Here is a 22,052-nt window from a genome sequence, read left to right as displayed (position 1 = left end):
GATCTTGTGTATCCCCTACCCTCTACAATGTTTTCACTAAACCCTTGTTTGATATGCTTGACTATCTGGGTGTCACCTAAACTAACTATGCCGATGACACCCAGATACTCATCCCCATCACGGGCGATTACACGGTAGACTCGAAAGCCTTAAATGATATATACCTCGTCATCCAAACTTGGATGGCACAACATGAGCTCTGTCTCAATGACGACCAGACAGAGCTCCTCATCCTAGGCACACAGCAAAGACTTAACAAGCTGAACCCATTGTTCAGCTCCTTCAACATCGATGGAAATCCCATAAAAGTCTCCAAAGATACCAAAACGCTCGGAATCTACCTCGATTCCATGCTCTCCCTCCACAGACAAACGAATGCAGTTGCGGCCGCCGCTTGTTACACCTGCAAGCTGATCACAGCATGCCGCCCTTTTCTGTCCACTCGTAACTGCACAATCCTTGCTAGAACTCTGGTCATGTCCAAATTGGACTACTGTAATGCACTGTACCTAGGCACCAGTCAATGCAACTTAGACAAACTCCAGGTCATACAAAATAACGCCATTAGAGCAGCCCTGAATATCCCTAGATCGGCCCACATCTCGGAAACGAGGAAGAACCTTCGTTGGCTATCAGTCACCCAAAGGATCTCTCTAAAATCGCTTGCCCTAACCTACAAATGCCCCCATCTACCTCTCCTCACGGTTCACGCATTATACACCAACTCCACCTCTAAGATCCTCCATCAGCCAGAACCTAATGATCCCTAAATACAAGCTCCAAACAGCCGGTGGTTCCAGCTTCCCAGTTCTTGCAGCCAAATTATGGAACTCTGTCCCCCTTACTATCAGAAACCTTCCTTCTCTGAATCACTTCAAATACAAAGCCAAACATTGGCTAGTCACATCTGAGGGCCAAGCTGCACTGTGAATACTTGTTCACCTATGTATATATGTATAAAATATCAATGCTGCTGATTACTATGTCAATTTAAATGTTACTTGATATGTTGTTATACTTTGTAACCACTGCTGCTAAGATATGCGCCCGGTAGCCTCCGGGCCTGGTTTGCGCTATACAAATAAAACAAATACAAATACTCTTGAGGTATGAGATCCTGAGGTGTTGGAGGCTCCCTGATATATGGACATATGTATTTTGGTACTCTGTCCTGTTGTCTTCTTGGAATGTGATCTTGGTGTTTGTGCCTGCATCATTTCCCACAGTATGTTAAATAAAGGTTTTTTGAATAAAAAAAAAGAAAATGGAAACATGCAGTAATTCTAGCCGCCTGACAAATGTTAAAGTTTCTAGGCAGAGTCTCACTAGAGGCATCACCTGGCAGAAAACTGGAATGGTATCCCATGGAGAGGAAAGCAGAGGTAGAAAGTAGCACACACTTCACATCCCAGAAGTCTACCGCCCACTTATTGAAGTTAAAATTCTATGTTTGAAGCTTGGCTGAATTGCTGTTGCATTTTATTAGATGTCAGCTATCAGTTCTTTTCATTGAAATGTAGCGTTGGGGGGTGCACCCTGGGTTAACAAATCCTTAAATGCACCTTCACCTTAATCCCCCCTTGCCTGCCCTTCTCCCACACAGTGCTATTCACTTGGTTAATTCCTTTTGAGGCCACTAGAGAAGTGGTAACATTATTTTGAACATAATTTGTAATCTTCTGGTTGCAGCCACATCTGTTGGTGCAACTTCCTGTTTGAAATGTCTGTGTCCTGAGCAGAGGATCAATGCCTGTAATCCATTGTGAGGGGCAGTTGTTTCTTGCCCTCACTTCGAGAGCTACGCATATATGGTTGTGGCTTGAGGCATGACAGACCACGTGGAGGATTGGCTAAGTGCTCCTTACCCTCACCAGGGTCTTAAAAGAAAATAGACTGCCATGCCCCTTTTATTTTGTAAATCAAGTGTTTTCAATATGCATAAAAAGAAATCCCAGCCAGTATTATGCTGGCTTAATCACCAATTTAAAATACTTTTGGAAAGTGATATGTTGATTTCTCCAAGATCCGTCATTTTAATGTATAAATAAGTAATATTGGTTGTTAGATTAGTTTGGTTTCTCTACTTCTTTTAGATTGCGGAGTGTTTCCGATATAGCAAAAATGCAAGTTTCAACATTGATGACCCGCCAACAGTCAAGAGAGAAGGAAGTAGAATCTCTCCGAAATCAGGTGCTAGATTATCAGGTAAGGTCAATATAATGTTTGATAATCAATAAATGTATTATGGATTGAAGAAAATGCAATCATCCTGTAGGAAAGTGCTCTGGACCTCTTTAGACAAAAGACCCTTGAATTTGAACTTCAGTGCTAACCCGAGGATTTCATGGTCGTTGACACATTCCCCCTAAGCAAGTTGGATAACACATAAGACAAATCGAACAATGTTTGCAAATTCAGGAAGGATAAAGTAAGGATCAGCTACATATGCAATAGGGGACCTGTGGTGTAACATTTACTTTGCAGTAAGAGACTTGAAAGCTTAACTTCTATCAGTGAAGGTAGGACAACCGTGGGGCTTAACAAAATGTAATTGTTTGCGGTTGGGTGGAGTGTGACATACATGTTGGCTGTGTAGTCAGCTCACTCTACAGAAGTTAAATTATGAATGAGCAATTCATGCAAAACACTCCCTATGCTGTTATACTAAGGGAAGGGGTAAAGCCACACCTCCAAAGCCACCAGTACAGCCATTTAGTACATTCTCTTCCCATTTGTTTCAAGGACACTTGCCTCACCCACTATCTTGCTCTTAACTGGCCTTAAAGTAAGATCTACATGTTTAGCCCAATAGAGAATTGTCCTTCCATCTGTTCCATGACGTGCCCTGATGCCTGGGGGCTTTCGGCGTGTTGGAAGCACGCACATAACATAACATGCCTGTTTTCACCAGCTCCATTATCTTCCATTCTCCCACTCGTCGGCAGCCGTAGCTACTATGATTCAAGAAAAGATAGATCAGAATGCTTTAAAAGAAGACCTCTTCAGCCAATATAAATATGCACTGAGCCCTTAAATGTAATCATTTTTATGAGATGGCAGTTCCTCTTTGCCAGGGACAGAACAGTGAATGCAGTGCAAAAGAAGAAGTAGTAGTTTCCCAGTATGATGTGTGATTATGTATGAGATGTATGCATAGAAGAACAATTTGAAAAGTCAGTCTATGGTCTGCAAGAGTTTGAAGATGCTTCCTTTACACCCACGGCTTCCAGGCCAAGACCCAAATTTGCTGACCAAGTCTCACAGGCAATTATTACACCCCAACACTGTACTAAGTGCAATTAAGGAAAGGAGTGGGGCACTAGAATGTCATAATCGAAAGATCGCCATCACTAGAGGACTCGAAGAGGCAGACCCTAAAAACATGCCCTCAGAACCTTTGCTCTGTTTTACCCATCAGAATCCAGGTATCTACCTTACATATCTCTTCAGGAAATTCCCCCCCAAACCCCTGCGCATCCGCAGCAACGTTTATTCAACTCATCCAGCTGCCAGAATTGCACCACTAAGATTACTAGCAGTGTCTCAACAAAAGAGACTTACCCCATGACTGAATGGCATCATATACACACGCCTTGAGAAAGACTGTGGAGGGTCGAAACACGTGTTGGCTGGAATTTTCAATAAAATACCTGGTATGAACATTAATAGTTCCTAGGGCTCATCATTTGACAACAGGGACTAAACCCTACGCTCTTTACATTTTTTTCAAGCCCAGTGCCATTGTGAATAAGGTTCTACACCCAGTTTCATGGCATGGCACATTGGCAGGGACCCAAACCTATAATAAAGACCCTTTTGCCCTGACAGTAGCTTGTGAATTCTCTATGTTCCAATGGTCAAGTGAGCACCAGAAAAAGTATGTTGCCAGTAAATTACGTACTAGAGAACAGTTACTTGTCCCCAGCAAGTCCGAGATTAGTGCAGAAGTACCAAAGCGCAGAAAATGCAGAGGGCTGTGAAGCAGAGCAAGGATGGTATGTGTAGGCCTGTGCGCATAGGAAAACTCCATCTTAGTGAATTCTGGTAGCAAGCGGTGAGAAGTAAAAAAAACCTTTGACTATAGCAAAGCAGCTTGTTCCTTCACAGACACTCTACGAATCCAAAATGTTTGTCTGCCTTCATGAAAGCTTTGCCTGCACCTTCTGTGAAGGAGGGGAAGGGCATCTATACTAGCTGGGAAGCCATATACAAGGTATCAGGTACCCAGTTGGTGTCTCCTGTTGCAGAGTCTTGGAGGACCAAAGAAACATCATAACAAATCCTGTATCAGCCAAGGATGACCTTGAGTAAGAAAGAAGTGCTTAGTACCAGATACAAATCCTAGAGACTGTGAGTGACTGGGAGTGAGTTCCACAGTTCTCTAGGGTCAAGCTAGTGAACCCTGAAAGCAAGCATCCCAGTAACCTCCCCACAATGAGAGGCACTAAAGGACACACCCCAGGAGGGAATGATACCAGGACCAAGAGCGGGTGATGTCAAAGGGTTTTTATATAACCAATATAGGGCATGCAAAGGACTCTGCAAGCTCTGAGAGCGCTCTGTCTGACAATAGCAAAGACAGTCATATTTATTACAAAACTACATCATAAATCCTGTAAGCTATAGGGGGGCACATATTCTCAGGGATTGGGTGGCGTTGACTACGCTATAGGTAGTGCATTGATGAGCTGCTCCTGGATTGGTGGACATTTGCGTGGTGCCAACGGGGGTGGACAGGTCACCTGAGCTTGTCAAGGTGGAGCTACCAGGCCAGACGTGGTCTGTGTCGATGATTGGTGGCTGTACTAACACTTTGCCCTTGTGGCCACACATACAAACACTCATCACTTTTACGACTCCAGTTGTCCTGCAAATCCTACAATATGTTAATGTAAGATCACAAGAAAGACAGGAGTGGCAGCATGCAATATGAAGCTTCACCAATAAATCAGTGTACAATTACTCTTGACCCCAATGACCCGGCGTCATAAGTCCAGGTGTCTTGTCAGAGGGCACGGAAGAAGCTGCCTTGTCATTCTTTTCTGTTAGATGCGGTGAGGGATTGTTTTACGATATGTTAGTACAGGGGTGACTAACTGTCTCTATGGCCCGTTAACTTGGGGTGAACTGGAGTACTATTGGATCAGTGAGGGCACATATCTGGCTCCGCAAAGGCGGTGGGATTTAGGACCAGGCAGCACACAATTCACTTGGCCAGGCCATGGCGGCCTCTGACATGGGGGAGGAAAATACTTGAAGCTGGTCCAGCAGGAATGTGGGGAGGTGATGCTGTGCTGTTTGAATACCAGCAAGCCCTAGCGGGTCTTGGCGGGAGGAGGGGGGAGATGGCCTTGTAGCATCAAGCAATTCTCTATTCACTTAACTGCACAATATACCATACGAGGGGACGGATGCTAAAGTTAGTAGCATTAGAATGATTACATATTTCTGTTGGTTATAAATGCATACATTTTGGTATTCATAGCAATGGGGGTTGGTTATAGCACATGTAATACATAACGTTACTTGAACACATACTTGCATTTCATGGGGCAGACGGATGAATAACAACATGACAACATGAGGTCGTGTTAGGTTGGGTTGTATACTCAGGAGCATAGACACAATATGTTTGTTTACATTTTCGTTTATAGCAACCACTAGCTCAACACCTCTGAGGATCATCATACACATTTAAACGCGTTTCACTACATTATTCACAAACATTTTATGTATTGCTTCTCGCTTTATCCTTTGTACATTAGCAGCAATCATTAGTTAGCACAAGGTGGAATCTATGGAGGGCTTTTATTAACTTGTCGGGCATGTAGTATCTTGCGGCGAACGGGGGGTCATCCTTGCTTTAAGAACATTATAAATTGCATCCCTTCCCACCACCCATTTTAACGTTTACAAAACAACCCTGTGAGCAGTTGGATTTGGTATGTATCGTCAGCACTCCATCTGGGGGGGGGTCTGGGCAGGGGTTTATGGAGCGGGGTCATGGACACCATATATTTAAATGCTGGGGGTCAGATGCAGGGTCGGGGCATGTGGGATTGGGATGGTTCTTGTTATTTTCCAGACTCCGGCTACAAGTCAGGTCGCTTCTAGGGCAATGATGTATTGCGGAAGGTAAACAATAGTGTTTGTTCTGATACTTGTTCGTGTCTGGTTGCTTGTGAGAACGGGCCTTCAGCGGATCTGCCATGGGGTGGAGGCGCGGGGGGAGTGCATGGCTCCCTGTGCTCAGTAAGCGGGGGCCAAGCTACATCTTTCGCATGCAGGCTATTTCGCTTGGGCTTTGGTCAGTACATCTAAAATGGAGTCTTGATGTTTTCAAAATGGTGTCTATGGTATGTTACAGTACGAGTCGTGTGGCCTTATGTGTCGATCAGCAGCCATCCTGCCTCCCGGGTGCATGGGGGGCCTCTGACGAGCCACGAGCCTCACGGGGGTGGGGAAAGTGGGGGAGGGGGTCCTACAGACCTGTCCTCCCATACAACTCTTTACTTGTATTTTATTTTTTATATTATAGGTTTATTGGTTTTCCAAATGTAAATATAGTTTAACATGAACAAACCCTTCTCCTCCCCCCCTGGCCTCCTCCCTCCCCCTTACCCGATGGGAAACGGTTCTTCATATCAGAAGTAGGCAAAATCATAGAATATCTAGGATTCTTATGCTGTGGGGGCACCATTGGAGCATGTAGTCACTATTAAATAGGATAAAATGTTGCCCCAGTCTGTCCGAAAGTTCTCTGGTGTTGCATGAAGCTTGTATGTCATCCATTCCAGGGAGACGAATCGCCATACCTTTTGAAGCCAGTTGAATATCGTTGGTGGGTTTTTCTGTTTCCATTGCTGTCCGATCGCCAGCCATACTGCTATAATTAGCGTCATCATTCCCCTTTGCTGTGCTTTTATATGTGTTTTTTGGTTTGGGTGCCACATGCCCAGCATCCATACTTTTTCCTGTAGGTCATCTGTCTGTTGCATCATTTTCGCTGCCTGAGTTTTCACGTCCCCCTATAATTATTGGAGTATTGGGCAGCTCCACCAATTGCTTCCCATCTTTTGTGGGACATCCCCTGCAGCATTTGTCACTAGTGATTGGGTACATTGCATGAAGTCTTTCTGGGGTGTAATGCCATTGCTTTAAGACTTTCTGCCATGTTTCTCTCATCTGTATGGAGCGTTTTAGCTTCAGGATTTTGCTTCAAACGTTCTCCCATTGGTTCCTTGTTATGGACTCCCCCGGCGTCTTCATGTAGCCCCATTGAATTGCATCACACTGATTATTTAAATGTTTATAGATTGGAGACTATTCTTCTGGAGCCGGAGTCAGTGGTCATGTAGACTTTGAACAGGGTTAGGTGTCTAGTGGCCGCTTCTTTGATGGGCGGGACGAGAGCCAGTGCCTGTGTATTTAAATTCCACTGTGGACTTAATCCCCACTATCTGTTTGCATTCCTGATATGTCATGATGGGTTCTCCCCTGTACATGTCTCTTATTTTGTTACAGCCTGCTTGTGTCCAGCTAGTGTATGAATTTTGGTCCATCCCTGGCTGGAAATTAGGGTTGCTGAACATCGGGGTGAATGGTGACAGGAATGTTGTTATGGCTCCTCTTGTAACCGCAGCATCCCAAGGCTTTCATCCCTACGCCCACTACTTCACTTATTTTAATATTCGGATGTCTGTAGAATTTATGTAGCGATAGAAGATTGGAGAGAGGAAGGCCTGCCACTGCCTTTCTAGTTTTGCCCATATGTGTTGGGGAGATTGAGCTACCCATTCCTTTATGACTCTCAGTTGCGCTGCTTCGAGAGTATCTACGAAAGCGGGGGAGCGACATTCCCCCTTGATTTCTCTGCGTCGTTAGGGTTGACATAGCTATTCTCGGGATTGTTCGCTGCCATATGAAAGTAGAGACCATGTATTCAGTGCTCTGAAGTACGTTTTCGGAATTTTTACCGGGAGGGCTTGAAAGTGGTAAAGTAATTTCGGTAGGACTGACATTTTTATGTCTGTCAATCTACACCACCAAGAGATGTTGAGCGGATTCTATTTCTCTAGGTCTGATTTGATTTTCACTAGAAGATGCTGATAGTTGACATCATAGATCTGTCCAATTGATGATGGTAGCCTAATACCTAGGTATGTGATGTTTGCTGATACTTTGTTAATTTGGGTCACTTGAGCCAATTTGTCTACTGTTGCTGGGTCCTCGGTCAGGTTGAGGATTTCAGATTTTTGTTTGTTTATTTCTAAGCCCGAGGTGGATGCAAATTAATCTAGTTCTTTCAACAGAGCCGGGCTTGACTGTTCTGGGTTTGATAATGCTACCAGCATGTCGTCAGCAAAGGCCATAGTTTTATGTTCTTCTCCTCCCATTGTTATTCCCTTCACATATGGTGCCTCCCGTATCTGAGTCAGAAGTGGCTCATGAAATAATACATGTAGCAGAGGTGAAGTGGGAATCCTTGCTTAGTGCCTTTGGTCAAGGGGACCTGTCCCGTCAGGGTGCCATTCAGTGAGATCCGCAATGAGGGTGTATTATAGTTAGCCTTAATCCTTTGTTTAAAGTCTGACCCAAAACCCATGCTCTCCATTGTTTGGAACAATTGTGTCCATTCCACTCTATCAAGCCCTTTCTCTGCATCCAATGATACAAGGATAGCTGGTGTGCGGGTATAGCCCACCTTTTCAATTAGATGGCTAACTCTGCGTGTATTGTCTGCCGTTTGTCTCTTGGGGACAAAACCTGATTGGTCCTGGCCTATGAGAGTTGGGAGTAGCTTGGTTAGTCTTTCTGCCAGGATTCTTGTGTATAGTTTGGCATCCAGATTTATCAGGGCTATTGGGTGGTATGAACCCAGTAGGGTTGGGTCCTTTCCTGGTTTGGGAAAAATGATCAGTTTGCCTCATTCATGGAGTTCGTCAAATTTCCTTGTGCCTTGAAGCTGTTAAACAGGGCTGTCAGTTTTGGGGCCAGTATCTCTTGGTATTTTTTATAGAAGGCATTCGGGTAGCCATCCTGGCCCGTTGCTTTGTTTCTGGGGAGCTTTTTGATGGCTTGGAGGACCTCCTCTAACTGGATATCTCTGTCCGTGCCAACTTGTCTACTTCTGAGATCCATGGCAGAGTGACTATGCCTTCTAGTGTCCCCTCCCTGGATCATCTAACTTGTACAAGACTTGGTAGTAGTTTCTCATAATTTCTCCCATTTCGTCATTAGTTTTTATTTGACCTTATGTATCCCTTAGTTTCAGTATGGTAATCTTGCGCCAATTAGACCGAAGCTCCCTCGCCAATAATTTTTCTGCCTTGTTGGCGCTAATGTAGTACCTGTGTTTTAGTCTTAAGAGTGCCAGTGCTGCTTTCTTGTTTTGCAACAATCCCAGTTGGCCTTGTATGTGTTTCATTTTGCTCTTTCTATTAGGATTGCTTGTCACTTCATTTTGTGCTCCCTTTAGTTTCTCTTCCAATTCTTCTTCCCATCTAGTTCTCCGTTTGTCCTTTTGTGCTTTCATTGCTATCAGATCTCCCTTTAGTACCACCTTGAAGGCATCCCATACCACGTTCTGGGGGGTTGTGCCTGTGTCATTTTCTAAGACGTAAAGTTTGATCTTTTTTTATCGATTCCACTAGTATGTTATCTTGGAGGGTGTCAGTTGGAAATCTCCGTGTCCAGATCCCACCGGGTTAGGCAGAATCCTGTACAGTTCCTTAGGGAGCACTACAGAAGATTAAGACTACAGGTATGAGCAATAAATCCCCTTTGGTATCAGTCTGTACCACAAAGATTTAGTTGCTAGCTGTGGCTAAGCAGTCAGACCTATTTCAAGAGGGAGATGAGCAGTATTCAGGGTTTACACAATAGGGCTACAATACTATGGTGCAAGGAAACACTGACCAAAGCTTTGTATGAAAAAGAATATATGTATTTATTTTACACACTTCTAGTTCAGCACATTAATCACAGATATTAAAGCAAGTTAAAATCAGTCAATAAAAGTATACACAACTCCCTGGTTAAATTGTAGACACGTTTGAGCAAGAGTGAAAACTGAGTAAAACAGCACAGTGAAAGCCAAACACAAATGGCACTCTATCAATTTCTCACAAGGGAGGGAAAGGACAAGTTATACAGGAATATACTCTTAGGCACCCTAGCAACACTTACCAATACGATTGTGAACAAGTTTAGTCAAGGCAGTTCTTTAGCATGTATAATACTTAGGCGAAAAACGAGCAAAATGGCACTTCATAAGTTTAAAAGTGGGAAGGAAAAGGTGGTTATAAGAGTTAGGTGCACCAGCACATTTGTAGGTGAGAAGCAATCTAGAGAAGGCAGTTGTAACAGATTAAGCCAGAGTCAATAGGCCTGTGCCAGAGTCAGTGGAACAGGGCAAAGTACCCAGGAGCAAAATGTTCTTGTAGCTGTAGTCAAGTCTTTGTTAAACAATTCGAAAAGGTAGTTGCAGAAGGTGAAAGACAATGTTAGATGATAGGGGCGGCCAACCCAACAGGTAGGTAAAGGATTTAGAACACCTTTAGCGCTACCAAACGAAAAGGGAGGCCTGGCGGAACAAAGTACCTTTAAAATGTAGAAGAGGCTCCTGCGGTGGCGGTTGTTTCTGGCAGTTCCTGCAGTTCGTGAGATCGAGCAGAGGAAGAGAGACTCTAGTCTTGGAGGAAGGTACGGGTTACTGCACTGCCCAGGGATGAAACCAGCCGCGGTGCTGCCAAACAAAATAAAAGTTAAGCTCCTTTAAATCGCGGTCCAGGTGGATGGGTGCCTGGTTATCCGGTCTCAGAGTGCAGGGCACTGACGATTCGACCAAGGCAAGTCCTGGAAGGTGATTGGCAAACTGGTTGGCCCCACTAGCTCAAGGGAAGAAGGCTCTTGCAGATGAAGATCTTCTCTCGTCGTGTGGAGAAAAGTGGTGAGACGCTGCAGCAGGGCTTCACCGGTGGTTCAGTTGCAAATGTATTTGGCTTCTCTCCTCTTCGGCTTCTTAGTTCCAGTGGCGACGTCTTGCTCTTCCAGTCCTCAGGACCCTGCTTTTATGCAAAAAGATCCCCATTCATACCACCTAGCTTTCACTCGCACAGTGGAGTGGTCATCCTGGCGGGAGACCCTCCAGCCTATGGTGGCAGAGTGCGACATGGGTTGCTGAGGCCACCCTGTCCAGCGGTCCTACTCGTCCTCCCGCACAATGGGTCCACCCCAGACTCAGTGGCGCTGAAAGGAGGGCTTCTTGGCAGAAGCCCGCCAAAAGGACGAAAAAAGGATCCCCGACCTGGGTTAGGATCTTAGAGAAAGACACGAGAAAGAATTTATATAAAAGTTCTGGCAAATAAAACCTACCAGAGTAAAGTTAATATAAAAATAAACCGGTGGTATGTTAGAGGCTGTCAGTAAATGTGGTAGCCTCGAACAATGGGAAAATCTCATTGGGAAATATTTGCGGTCGAATATTTTTGGTAGTAACCACTGCCACCAGCCAGAAACTTTTGAGAGAGGGACTGTACGGTACCCTCTCGAAAATGAACATAAGGGAAAAACTATTAACCCTTGCCAGTACCTCCATAGTAAGATGGGTTCATAAAGATTGACTAGTAAAGTCAGTGGGGACTTTACATGCCCTGCGAGACAGTAGTCAGTCCCAGGGTATGGAGTCTATGTTTGGGGGTCGCTGCGACACCCCTGTGTCACTGCACGGAGGGTGCTGTGTAACACATGTGGATAAAGATGGTTCCTATGGGGGGTGAGATAAACCCCATAGACATTAAACACAAAAAATAGCCTAGAACACACATAGCAAATATGCCTAAGAGTAGGAAAAAGAGTCCCACTCTTAGCAGGAGAAGAAAAACAAACCCTTCAAATCCACCAAAGCTGCTGGGGGACTCTATAGGTAAGGGAAATTAGCCATAGAATGAGAATTCTCCCTAACACACCCCTCAACCTATTGATGTTGAAGGAGGCCATTATCGGGGTGTGATCTGAAAGGGATATTGGACCTGTTTCTATGTCCACCACTTTCTCCACCAGCCCTGTGGAGGCCTAGATATGATCCACCCTAAATTGGGAGTTACTTATGTGCGAAATGTGGGTGAATCCCTGTTTCTCCCCTTCTTGGTGCGCCAGATGTTCTGAAGTGCTAGAGTTTCGAATGCTTTCTTCAGAGCCTTTGACGGGGCAGTTGTCCCCATTCGTGTCTTAGAGCTTCTATCCACTCTGGGGTCCCATGCAATATTGAGGTCTTCCCCTAGTATAATTTCCCCTGTAGCAAACCCCTCTAGTGACATAAGGGTTCCTCTCGGGAAGCCGTACTGACCCGAGTTGGTAGCATAGATTGAAGCTAAGGTGAGTTGTCTGCCCCCTATTATTACATTGAGAAAGAGATAGCGTCCCTCCTTATCTGCCAGACTGTTCAGAACGCGTGCATCCAGCCTGTCCTTTATAGCTGAGGGCACCCGCTTTCTTCTCCTCCGCGTTTGCCTGATATGTTTGTGATTCCCCCCTGATTTTTACCTGTGCTTTGTCTTTCTTTTTTATATGGGTTTTCTGGTACTTGACAATGTCTGCCCTCAATCGCCAGCCTTGTCCTTCCAGTTTCTTTCTCTTTATTGTAGTGTTTAGCCCCTGGATGTTATGTGTTAGGATTTTTATTTGTGCCGGGCTCCTGCTATCCATAATTCCCCTTCCCCTTTCTTACGCTCCTGTAGCACCCCCCTTGGTTGATTCTTTTTTTCCCTCATCCCATTCCGACCACCAGTTTCCCCGTACTAATCCCCTTTGCCCTTTCTCCTCCCCCCTCCTTATCCCAACTTCCCCTTGCCCCTGAGGCGGGGGATAGGTTCCTAGTGGTGTCCGGACGTGGTGTCCCTCGCGCCTGGTCCCCTACCAACCTCCTGCTCCATTTGTGAGGGTTCCTAAACCCCACTTGAGATTACAACGTTGCTCCTCATCCTTCTCCCCTGGGCCTCAAGTTGTGTGATTCCGGGCGATTTCCCGTCCCCTTGGCCTGGATTAGTGCACTCCATGCCTTCTGTTCCTGTTTGTGTTGAATTGGGCATTACATTTTTTTTCCTTCATCTTTTCCGTCCATATCAGTTTCTCCTTGCTACTGTTTTCCATCCTTCCTGCTTGCCTGGGCCTTTTATTCTTCCTTGTGTTTGGTCCTGGTCATCTCCTTCATCCTGCTGCATGCCTAAGATTGTCTCCCCTTCCTCGTATGTGGTGATCCTATGCTGTCTCCCTTCCCATGTAAAGAGTAATCCGAATGGAAATGTCCATCTTTACCTCACTTGGTTGGATATCAAGTGTTGAACAACTGGTCCCATTTTCCTTCTCTTCAGTAGTATGGATTGGCAAGGTCCTGATACAATTGAAGTTTTTGACCGTTTATTCGTAGCAGGCCTGCGGTTCTTGTCTTATGCAGAATTTGCTCTTTTTGGGTATAGGATGATATTGCTGCTAACTCATCTCTTGGTTTTGCCCCCAGTTCGACTGGTCTTCTCAGTCCCACCCGATGAAGTCTGTCGACCTGGACTTGTGCTTCTGGTTGTTTCCGCTAGCACTTCCAAAAATAGTTGGTGGACTGTGTCTGACAGGTCTTTGTCTTCGATTGATTCTGGGATATTTTTGACCCTAATATTTGATCTCCTTGATCTGTTTTACAAATCTTCAAATTGGCGTTCGAGATTATTGGAGAGATGAGCTAAGTGTTTTAACACTTTGTCTGATTTTTGGGTGTTGTCCTCTATTTGTTGCACTGCTTTTTCCAATGTATCCGTCCTCTCCTCCTGCTTTGCAATGTCTACCTTGAACTTCTGTAAGGACTGCTTCATGTCCTTATCGTCTTGAATTGTTCCTGGTAGGAGAGTAGAAACTGGTTTTGGAATTCCTTAAAGCAGTTTTGCATGTCCTTTTTGGGTCATGGTGCTGTCCTCCGTGTTTTGCCGGTCTTGGGAAGGGGTTTCATGTGCCTTCTCCCCCTTTGGCGTTGTTGCCGGGTCGTCCACGCTCCAGAGTTGTTTTAAACTTTTGGCTTGTTTACCTTGGGGAGAGGTGTGTGAGCTGGGGTTGTGTTCTTCTGTCTGGACTTTGACATTAATGCAGTTACTGTGGTTCTGTTTTTGTTCCCCGTTCTTGTGTAGTTCCCCAAGTTGTGTGGTTCCTGGTATGCACTGGGGCTTGGTTGGGTTTCCTAACTTATCAATTGAAGTTCTTGAAGCACAAAGTCTGCAAATTTCTTCTACTACCCCTGAGGTGCTACTACTTAGCCAAGTTTGAGACAACCATTTTGTATGGCCTTGACCTTTGTACCCACAATATGGGAAACACTTTAAGCATCTTAAAAGGGAAGCTTTGGAAGGAGGTGCTTGGTCTCTCGATGGGTATTCCCAACTCGGTCATAAGGCACAAACTGTCCCTTGTGTCTTTGAAGGCCAGGTATGTTTGGAAGCAGCTTTCCTTGTCCAGCAGAATGATTGACCCCCCCCTCCTCCTAAACATTCGCTTTATGAGAACTTACATCTAGCTATGCATGCCGGAACTGTCACTTCTATCCAAGAATTTAGAGCAAGGATGAGTTCAGTACTGGCATCCAATGGGGTCCCTCAGGAAGATCTGGTGCAAAGACCTGGGCATACAAAAAGATTTTGTTTAAGACCGACTGGGTTGAGACAGTTGACTCCATTTCCTCTTGTACCACATAGAAGGAATACTCTTTATTTCCCCATGCTAGAGAGTGTTTACCGTTGTACCTTCAGCGATTTTCCCTGCTCCATCATACGTATGAATTTTATGCGATTCAGACTTAACCAACTGCCAGTTTATGAAAGGATTAAGCATTGGAGGGACCCTTTGTTGCATGATAACAATATATCCAATAACACAAGTAGGTTCTGTGGAGTTTTTGATTCCTTTTAAAAACCCAGAGACATTTGGTTACTGTGTGCCCTTATTTTAAGGATGAACATGTAAAGTGCTTTAGGGGAAAAAACACTGCTAATTCGGAAGTGTCTAGGAGCTTATTCTGGTGCAGGTGTACGTGGGGCACAAGTATTTCTTTTATTTTAGCTTTGAATCTTTTTCTAACTTGTATTAATCTTGAATTGGAAAAATAAACTTTGAAACAACATAAGCGCTGTTCAAATATATTAGAGTTTGAGGAACCGTACTGAATTTAACGTTTATTTCTCTTCTTTTCTCTGATTCTTTTCTACCAGTATGGAGTGTGTTTTTTCTTTTTTTCTGCGGTTTAATGTTTTAATGATATTCCTGTTTTATTTTTTCTTGTTCCTTTTTCTTATTCATGATGTGTAAGGTTTCTTGCAAACTATATATGTAACAATAAAAATAAAAGAAATTTAAAAAGTTCCCCAAGTTGTGTGGTTCCTGGTGCACAGGGGCTTGGTTGGGATTCCCCTTGTTTATTCCTTTGCATGCAATGGGGTGATGTGGTTGGGGTCTCTTTACCCTGGACCGTTTTCCATTTATGATGCACTCCTACTACACCGAAATCTTGGTTGCAGTGTTCGAATTGATTGCCTTTACATGTGCCCCAGTGCGGCTTTGTACTGGTGCCAGTCTGTTTATGGGTTTGGGTACCTTCTTGCTGCGTGGACTGTTGCACTTGAATATGACTGGGGTCCCACCCCTGTGGACTTTGTGGAGCTATTGGATGTTTTGGCATGTTTCGTCTGGCCTCTTTATGCCTCTGGCCTTGCTGTAGGCTTGCTCTCTGTGCCTCTTACTGTTGAGGGGCCTTATCTTTTGGGCCTCTTATGTACCCTTTTGGGTGGCAGGTAGCAGTTGCTCTCTATTTAGAGTTCACAGGGGGGGGGGAAATCTAGTGCCTCCCCCAGTTTCTGGTCACAGTTTGCCCTCTGATCACCTCCACTGTGTAGGCTATTGTATTGTGCATGGGTTATAGCGTGCTGTTCTATGGTAATGCACCGTAACATTGGGGGACTGGGTGTGGTTTGTGCCTGCGTCCATACTCACTGTTGTTGGACCCCTTGTGGGTGTTCCGGGATGCTGGTCCTTCTTCCTCCTATCCTCCCTGTGTTTTGCCCTCTGTTGCTGTACCCTGCCCTCACTGCTCGTATAACGTTACGTGGCTCTTGGCCTTTTGCTGCCCAGGCTGCTACCTTGTTAGAGCTTCGCTGACTGGGATGCACCTTGTTGTGTCGCCTCGGATGTTGCGACACCCTAGCCACGTTGCCTGCACCCCGACTGATAGTGGAGTCGGGGGCTCTGGTTCCATGTGCGGTCTGTAGCCCCTGGAGGGGGACCTGCTTATTCTGAACTCCTGCAATGTCCGCATGGGGGTTCTGTGCTCCCTAGGGGGTTGCTGCTTTCTCGACCTCCTGCACTTTGTGGAGGGAGAACCAAGACCCCACCTTTGGCGATCACTGTTCATTTGTCTCTTCCTGCTCTCCAGCTCTGTTTTCCCTCCATCGTGCTGCTCTGACGCCACTTTGCTCCCTGATCGCAGTGGAGGTCTGGACTGGGCACGGGAGGTGCTTGGGCGTGTTTTCCCCTTCATATGAAGATGCACCCTCTCCCGTGGCTACGGAGGAGGGGGCCATGGGTGGTCGTTTTGCCTTGGAGTCTCGCTCCTCTTGTTACCGCTTCCCCAGGTTTGGTTGCCTGCGATGCGGTGTCCCCTTGCCAATGTCCCCTGCTTACAACCCTCTTTGGTCGCCGCGTACCACGCCTAGCTTCCCCTTCTCATCGGGGTGCATTGTGGCTCCAACTTGTGCTCCGTTGGGGCTGGGAATCGCCCAAAATGCTTTATGATTATTATTATTATGATAGGAGCGCGGTGGCCCAGCGGGGAGAGACACCTATGCATGTCCTCCTCTGCTCGCCACCATCTTGGAATCCTAGTTGTATTTTTTTTTGTGAAAACTCTACCATTGTTTGTTTGATAAAAATTGTAATCCCTTACCTAATGAGAATAAAGAGATTAGAGAACCCTACATTGGTGTTTGTTGGGGAGAATTCTCATTTATGGCTAATTTCCCTCACCTAGTGAGTCCCCCAACAGCTTTGCTGGACTTCTGGAGTTAATTTGTTGCCACTTGGTAAGAGTGAGAGCTTCTCCCCCACTCTTACCTGTGTTTTGCTATGTGTTTCTACCTGTTTTTGTGATTGTGGACTCTGGAGTACACCACTTCAGTAGCCCCCTTCTTTTTGTGTGTCATACAGCACCTTCAGTGCCGTGGCACAGGGTTGTCTCTGAGACTTCCCTCGACTCCATTCCTGAGGCGACTATTGTCCCCCAGAAAAGGGGTAAAGTTACCATTAACTTTACTTAGTCAATCTACCACAGATCCAGTACACCCAATCTTCCATGGAGTACTGGAAAGGGTTAATTTGTATCCCTTTGTATCTGTACCTCCTAGAGCATTGTTTCACTCTTTTAACATTTAGACTTGGCTGGTGGCAGTGGTATCTACCCTAACTTTTCTACCGCGATTATACTATATAAACGTGGTCTGATTGTAGGCTATTGTATTAGCCTCAAACTTAAACCTGCTTGACCAAATTGTCTTTCTTTTACCTCTGGTTGGGTTTATTTGCCATTTCTTTTTGTTAAAGTCCTCCTTGTGTTTTACTTTGAGTGGCAAACTAGGTTCGCCTTCTTTGTTCACTGTCTTTTGGCGAGCTTCTTCTCAGAAGCCCTCCTCCAGGCACCTGGGTGTCTAGGTGGGCTGAATGTGAGGGGGGGTGTAGTCACCCCCTGCACAGGGTATCCTAGGAAACCCAAGTCGCACTTTGTCATGATTGGCCAGGGTAGTTGTCCGGGCTGGACAAACCCCCCTGCTGGGTGATTGACAGCCATGCTGTGTGAATGGGGGTTTTTCGCATTAAAAGGCAGGTCTCTTGGGCTAGAAGTCAGAGAGTCGCACTGGAACTACAAAGAACCGAAGAGCAGCGGAGAGAACGATGGCTGCTGCAACTACCCCGTCCCGGTGAAGCCCTGCTGCAGTCCTGAGCTATCTTCCCTTCAAGGACTTAGAGAAGATCCAGTCAGGAGTCTTCTTCCCTTGAGCTTGGTGGGGACAACCAGCTCATCTTCTACAGCCAGAGGAATCTCTTCCTTGGTCGAAATCATTGCATGCTGCTGTAGTGGTCCGGATAGCCACCTGACACGCCTCTCCTGTTTTTAAGGAGCACACCTTTTATTCTGTGTCGCTGCTGCCGGCTTCATCCCTGTGTGGTGCAGACCCCCTTCAGATGTCCTCCTTCACAACGAAGCTCCAGGAATCGTGGGTCTGCGGGAAACCTGTTACGCTCACCTGGTTCCACGTGGTTCCACGGGGGCGCCACTCAGCAATTGGTGTCCAGGTATCCCTCCCTGCAATGCCCAGTAGTGACCAGCAGAAGAATCCTGCCAGAAATACAGGTAAAGAATGTTTAGGCCCGGGTAACTGGGATTAACAGCCTCCCACCACCCGGTATGTCTCCGGTCCCTCTGGGCTTCTTCTCACCTTGTTCTTGATGTTGGCGGGTTCTCCGTCCTGCTGTCTCGGCAGGGGCGCGTGGTGCTTTGCGGGCAATGGCGGTCAAATTACTTCACTGATGCCGGCCCGACGTGAGTCTTTCAGGTAGGTCTTATTGCTATGATGTTTTGCATGCCTTTCTGGAATTAACCATGTCTTTTTTCTCTTCCTTAGGTACGTGGAAGTCCAATTAGTGGTGAAGATTGGATTCGGGGTCCGCTGGTAAGTATTGGCATTTTTGGAGCGCCTAGTCGCGGCGAGTTGGCGCTTAACGCAGCGCTAAGGTGCCTTGCCTTTGCTAACCTGTTATCTTTTGTCTTCACAGGGTGCGGTGCTACGCTGGAGTGTAGAATTCCAGAGATTTTGCGGAATGAAGTGCGAGTGGGAAGGTAAGTCTTTTGGCAGAGTTCGTTAACTGTGTAAAATATCTAAAGCCTTGTGTTTCCCTTTCTGCAGGTCCGTTGATCCGAAGGAGCGCTGGTTCCAAGATACCAGTCGGAAGAGCTGAGAACCGCTAATGATGGAATTCACGTAAGCTACAACCTTCTCAAACAATGTCTTCTTTCTTTTTCTGCAGATGCTGTTTATCCGAGGTTCGTGGCTGAAGCTGAACGCAGTGAGCGTCACTTTGCAGTATTGAAAACTAACGCGAAGCGTGTCAGTCCAGTCGGGCGTGGTTTAAATAGCTTCAAGAAAGAAGTCCAGGTAAAAGAGTTCCAAGGTGCCACACCCAAACCATCCTTCTGCAAGCCAGCTTCCAAGAAGCCTGATTCTGTGGATGCTTCCACATTGAATGACAGTAACAAAAAGTTGTTGGCAAGCACAAACTCATTATTATGTATTAGCCCGGCACCAAAGGCGCCAGGACTGGCCCCAAGAAGGCCTCGGTTGGGATTTAGAGGAGACTGGGGTCAAGGCTCCCACTGGCCCATGGGTAGGCCAGGGGGGGCTTCGGGGTAAAGGTTGTGACAAAACCAACAGGAACAACTGCCAGGGCACCAGCTGCACCATTGGAACAAGGTACTGTGTTCTACTTGAGGAAACTGGGTGAACCCTTTTTCTTCATTTCCAAGGCTTGCCCTCGTCTTCCCTCCTTATAACTTTTGCTTCCGAACATTGACAATATCGAAGTACTTTTTGGCTATGTTGAATCGTGAACTGTCTGACGGGGTGATCTTCGGCAACAGGCCCCGGTGTCTTTCGACCCTGACTGCGGCCCTTTGACTTTTGAACTCCTGCCTCTGAGTGTTTTTTGATTCTGCTTGCCTAACCAAAATATTGCCTGTGATTTTTGCCTCCGACTCCCTCTGGGTATCTCAGGTGCTAAGTGTGTTTTGCCCTGGTAGCATTTCATGTCACGGAAGTGATCGCAATCGTATTGGCGGTAAAATGTTTTGTCCGTAACACCGGTTCATTCAAACACAGGGTACTTACCTTGAGACTTACTGTACAAAGTGAATTGGTTAGTTGTAGTGTATTTAATGTGTGGTTTTTATTTAAGTTTAATAGAAGTTTTGTGTTTATAACGAATGGTTTAAAAATAAATATACTTATATTTTTTACCTGAAACCTTGAGTCAGTGTTTGCTTGAGTCACAGTAATTGTGGTCCCTTTGTATAATCTCTGCTACTGCTCATATACTCTTGACATAAGCCTGACTGCTCCGCCACTGCTACCACTCTGACATAGTAGTACAGGCTTGTACCAAAGGTAAAACTTGTATTGCCACCTGTAGTCTTAATTGTGTGTAGTTGTCCCTAAGGGCACTGCACAGGATTCTGCCTAACAGTTTTGAGCTAACCTGTTGATTCCTGTGCTGTCACATGTGGTGTGTCACAAAGCCAAGTGGGTCTCACAAAGTGGCACAACATGAGAAGTACAGTTCAACAAGTATTATTGGAGAGTTTACATGGTTGGGTTGAAATGGGAAAAGCCAAAGAAGAAAACTGAAATCCAAATGTCTCTTATCTCCCCTCCTATGGATTTCTGCTCCATCATTTAGTCTTGTATGTAATGTTTGTTTTTCTTGAGCTTCCTGTTGTCTGTCATGCCTCTGGGTGGCGCGGTCTACAGACTTGCTGGGTGTTTTCTACCATCTTTAGAGAAGCCCCTAAATCATTATTTAACATTTTCTTTCCGAAATCTGTATTTCCGAAAAAATGTGCTTCAATTCCTATAATGCACCTTGTGGCAGTTCTCATTTCCTGGGTATTCCTATGCATCAGTGTTGGAACCACAATCCCCAGAAGTCCTAGAGATCAGTGCTACTTTCACCTTCCCTGGACCAGAGAGGGAGGAGGCAGATTACCTTCTGGTGTGCTGCTGCAGGTACTGCTAATTGGCCTGCTTCAGCATAGGGCACAGCAGTATTTTAGCAGCTGCCTGCAGGAGCACAGGTCTCTTGCATTGAGTTTGCTCCCAGCCCTTTTTGCCTTGAGCCACGATATTCTACTAGTTCCTGTTGCTGTCTCATATCCTGCTGGTGTTCCAGTGCTCTGTGCTCCCTGCCTTGCAGCCTGCTACTCTCCTCTGCCTTCTGCCCTGCTCTTCTGAGCTTCCTGCATTGCAGCCCTGCTCCTGTTGCAGTCATTGTTCCCTGTCTGCAGCCCCTTGCTCTCGATCTCCTATTATCTTGCTCCCTGCCTGCGGTTCCTTTTTCCTTTCCTTCAGTCTGTTTCCCCTGGTTTTAGCTTTAAAGTTCCAGCCCTAGGTTTCCTTGTAATCGGTCTTCAGTCCTGCCCTTGTTGTTCCATTTCAGATTTACAGTTCCTGGTTACTGGTCTGTAGTTCTAGTCTCCTGCTCTATTGCAAATAGACGCTTTTCTACTTGCTTTTCCCCTTCTGAACCTTGCTTACTTGACTGCATAGTTTTCCCTAGTCATTTATGTTACTGTTCTTGTCCTCACTTGTGCTTCTGTTATTCCTTTGTTCACAGTTTGGCTGCAGGGGTTTGCAGCAGGCAATCTCTGCCCCTTCCCTTGTCTTGGTTTATTTGTAGTCTATAGTGAATTTAATGTAACAGTGTATTGCGTTCTGTTCCCTCAGAGGGCATACGCTGTAGACTCCGGCTGGACCCATACTGGCTTGTCTCGTGTAGGTGCACTCCTTGTTTTTCCCCTAGGGTCCAGACACAGAAGCCACTCCTGCTTCCCCCTTCCATGGGCTTGCAAAGAGTGGTGCCTATAAAAGTAACTTACACAGGGCATTGAGCTTCCCTTATATCTGTGGGCAGTCTATAGTCCAACCTGTGTATACACCCCTAGTGGGATTCCTCAATACTCGTCCAGTGCATGGTTCCATCCCTTCTTGTTCACTATTGAGATCCGTCTTTTCTTCCTGTTCCGTCATTCTGAATTACCTTGCCTATTCTTCATTCTTGTTTAGCTTCCTGCTGTATGCGCTTACCTGCACCCTTACATAAGCACAGCCACCCAAAACCTTCCTGGGTGCCCTGCGCAACTCTTGACATTGGCTGCAGTTAGGTGGGGATATCTTCCCCAGTCCATCTGACTGGAGTGA

General features: G+C 45.8%; 1 protein-coding gene across 4 annotated transcripts in view; it reads left to right on the top strand.

Moving 5' to 3' along the window:
* CEP290 (centrosomal protein 290) overlaps positions 1 to 22,052 on the top strand; it is a 3,224,991-nt gene that overhangs the window by 1,546,298 nt on the left and 1,656,641 nt on the right. For all 4 annotated transcript variants that reach the window (XM_069629332.1, XM_069629331.1, XM_069629333.1 and 1 more), the window contains one exon: positions 2,094 to 2,205. In XM_069629332.1, coding sequence (XP_069485433.1) covers positions 2,094 to 2,205 — 112 coding nt within the window. The remainder of the gene's footprint in view (positions 1 to 2,093; positions 2,206 to 22,052) is intronic.

The sequence above is a fragment of the Ambystoma mexicanum genome, chromosome 12 (assembly GCF_040938575.1).
Source record: "Ambystoma mexicanum isolate Mex_15411 chromosome 12, UKY_AmexF1_1, whole genome shotgun sequence".
Lineage (NCBI taxonomy): Eukaryota > Metazoa > Chordata > Amphibia > Caudata > Ambystomatidae > Ambystoma > Ambystoma mexicanum.
The sequence above is the reverse complement of the archived record's forward strand: the minus strand, read 5'-3'. Positions and strand labels throughout refer to the sequence as shown.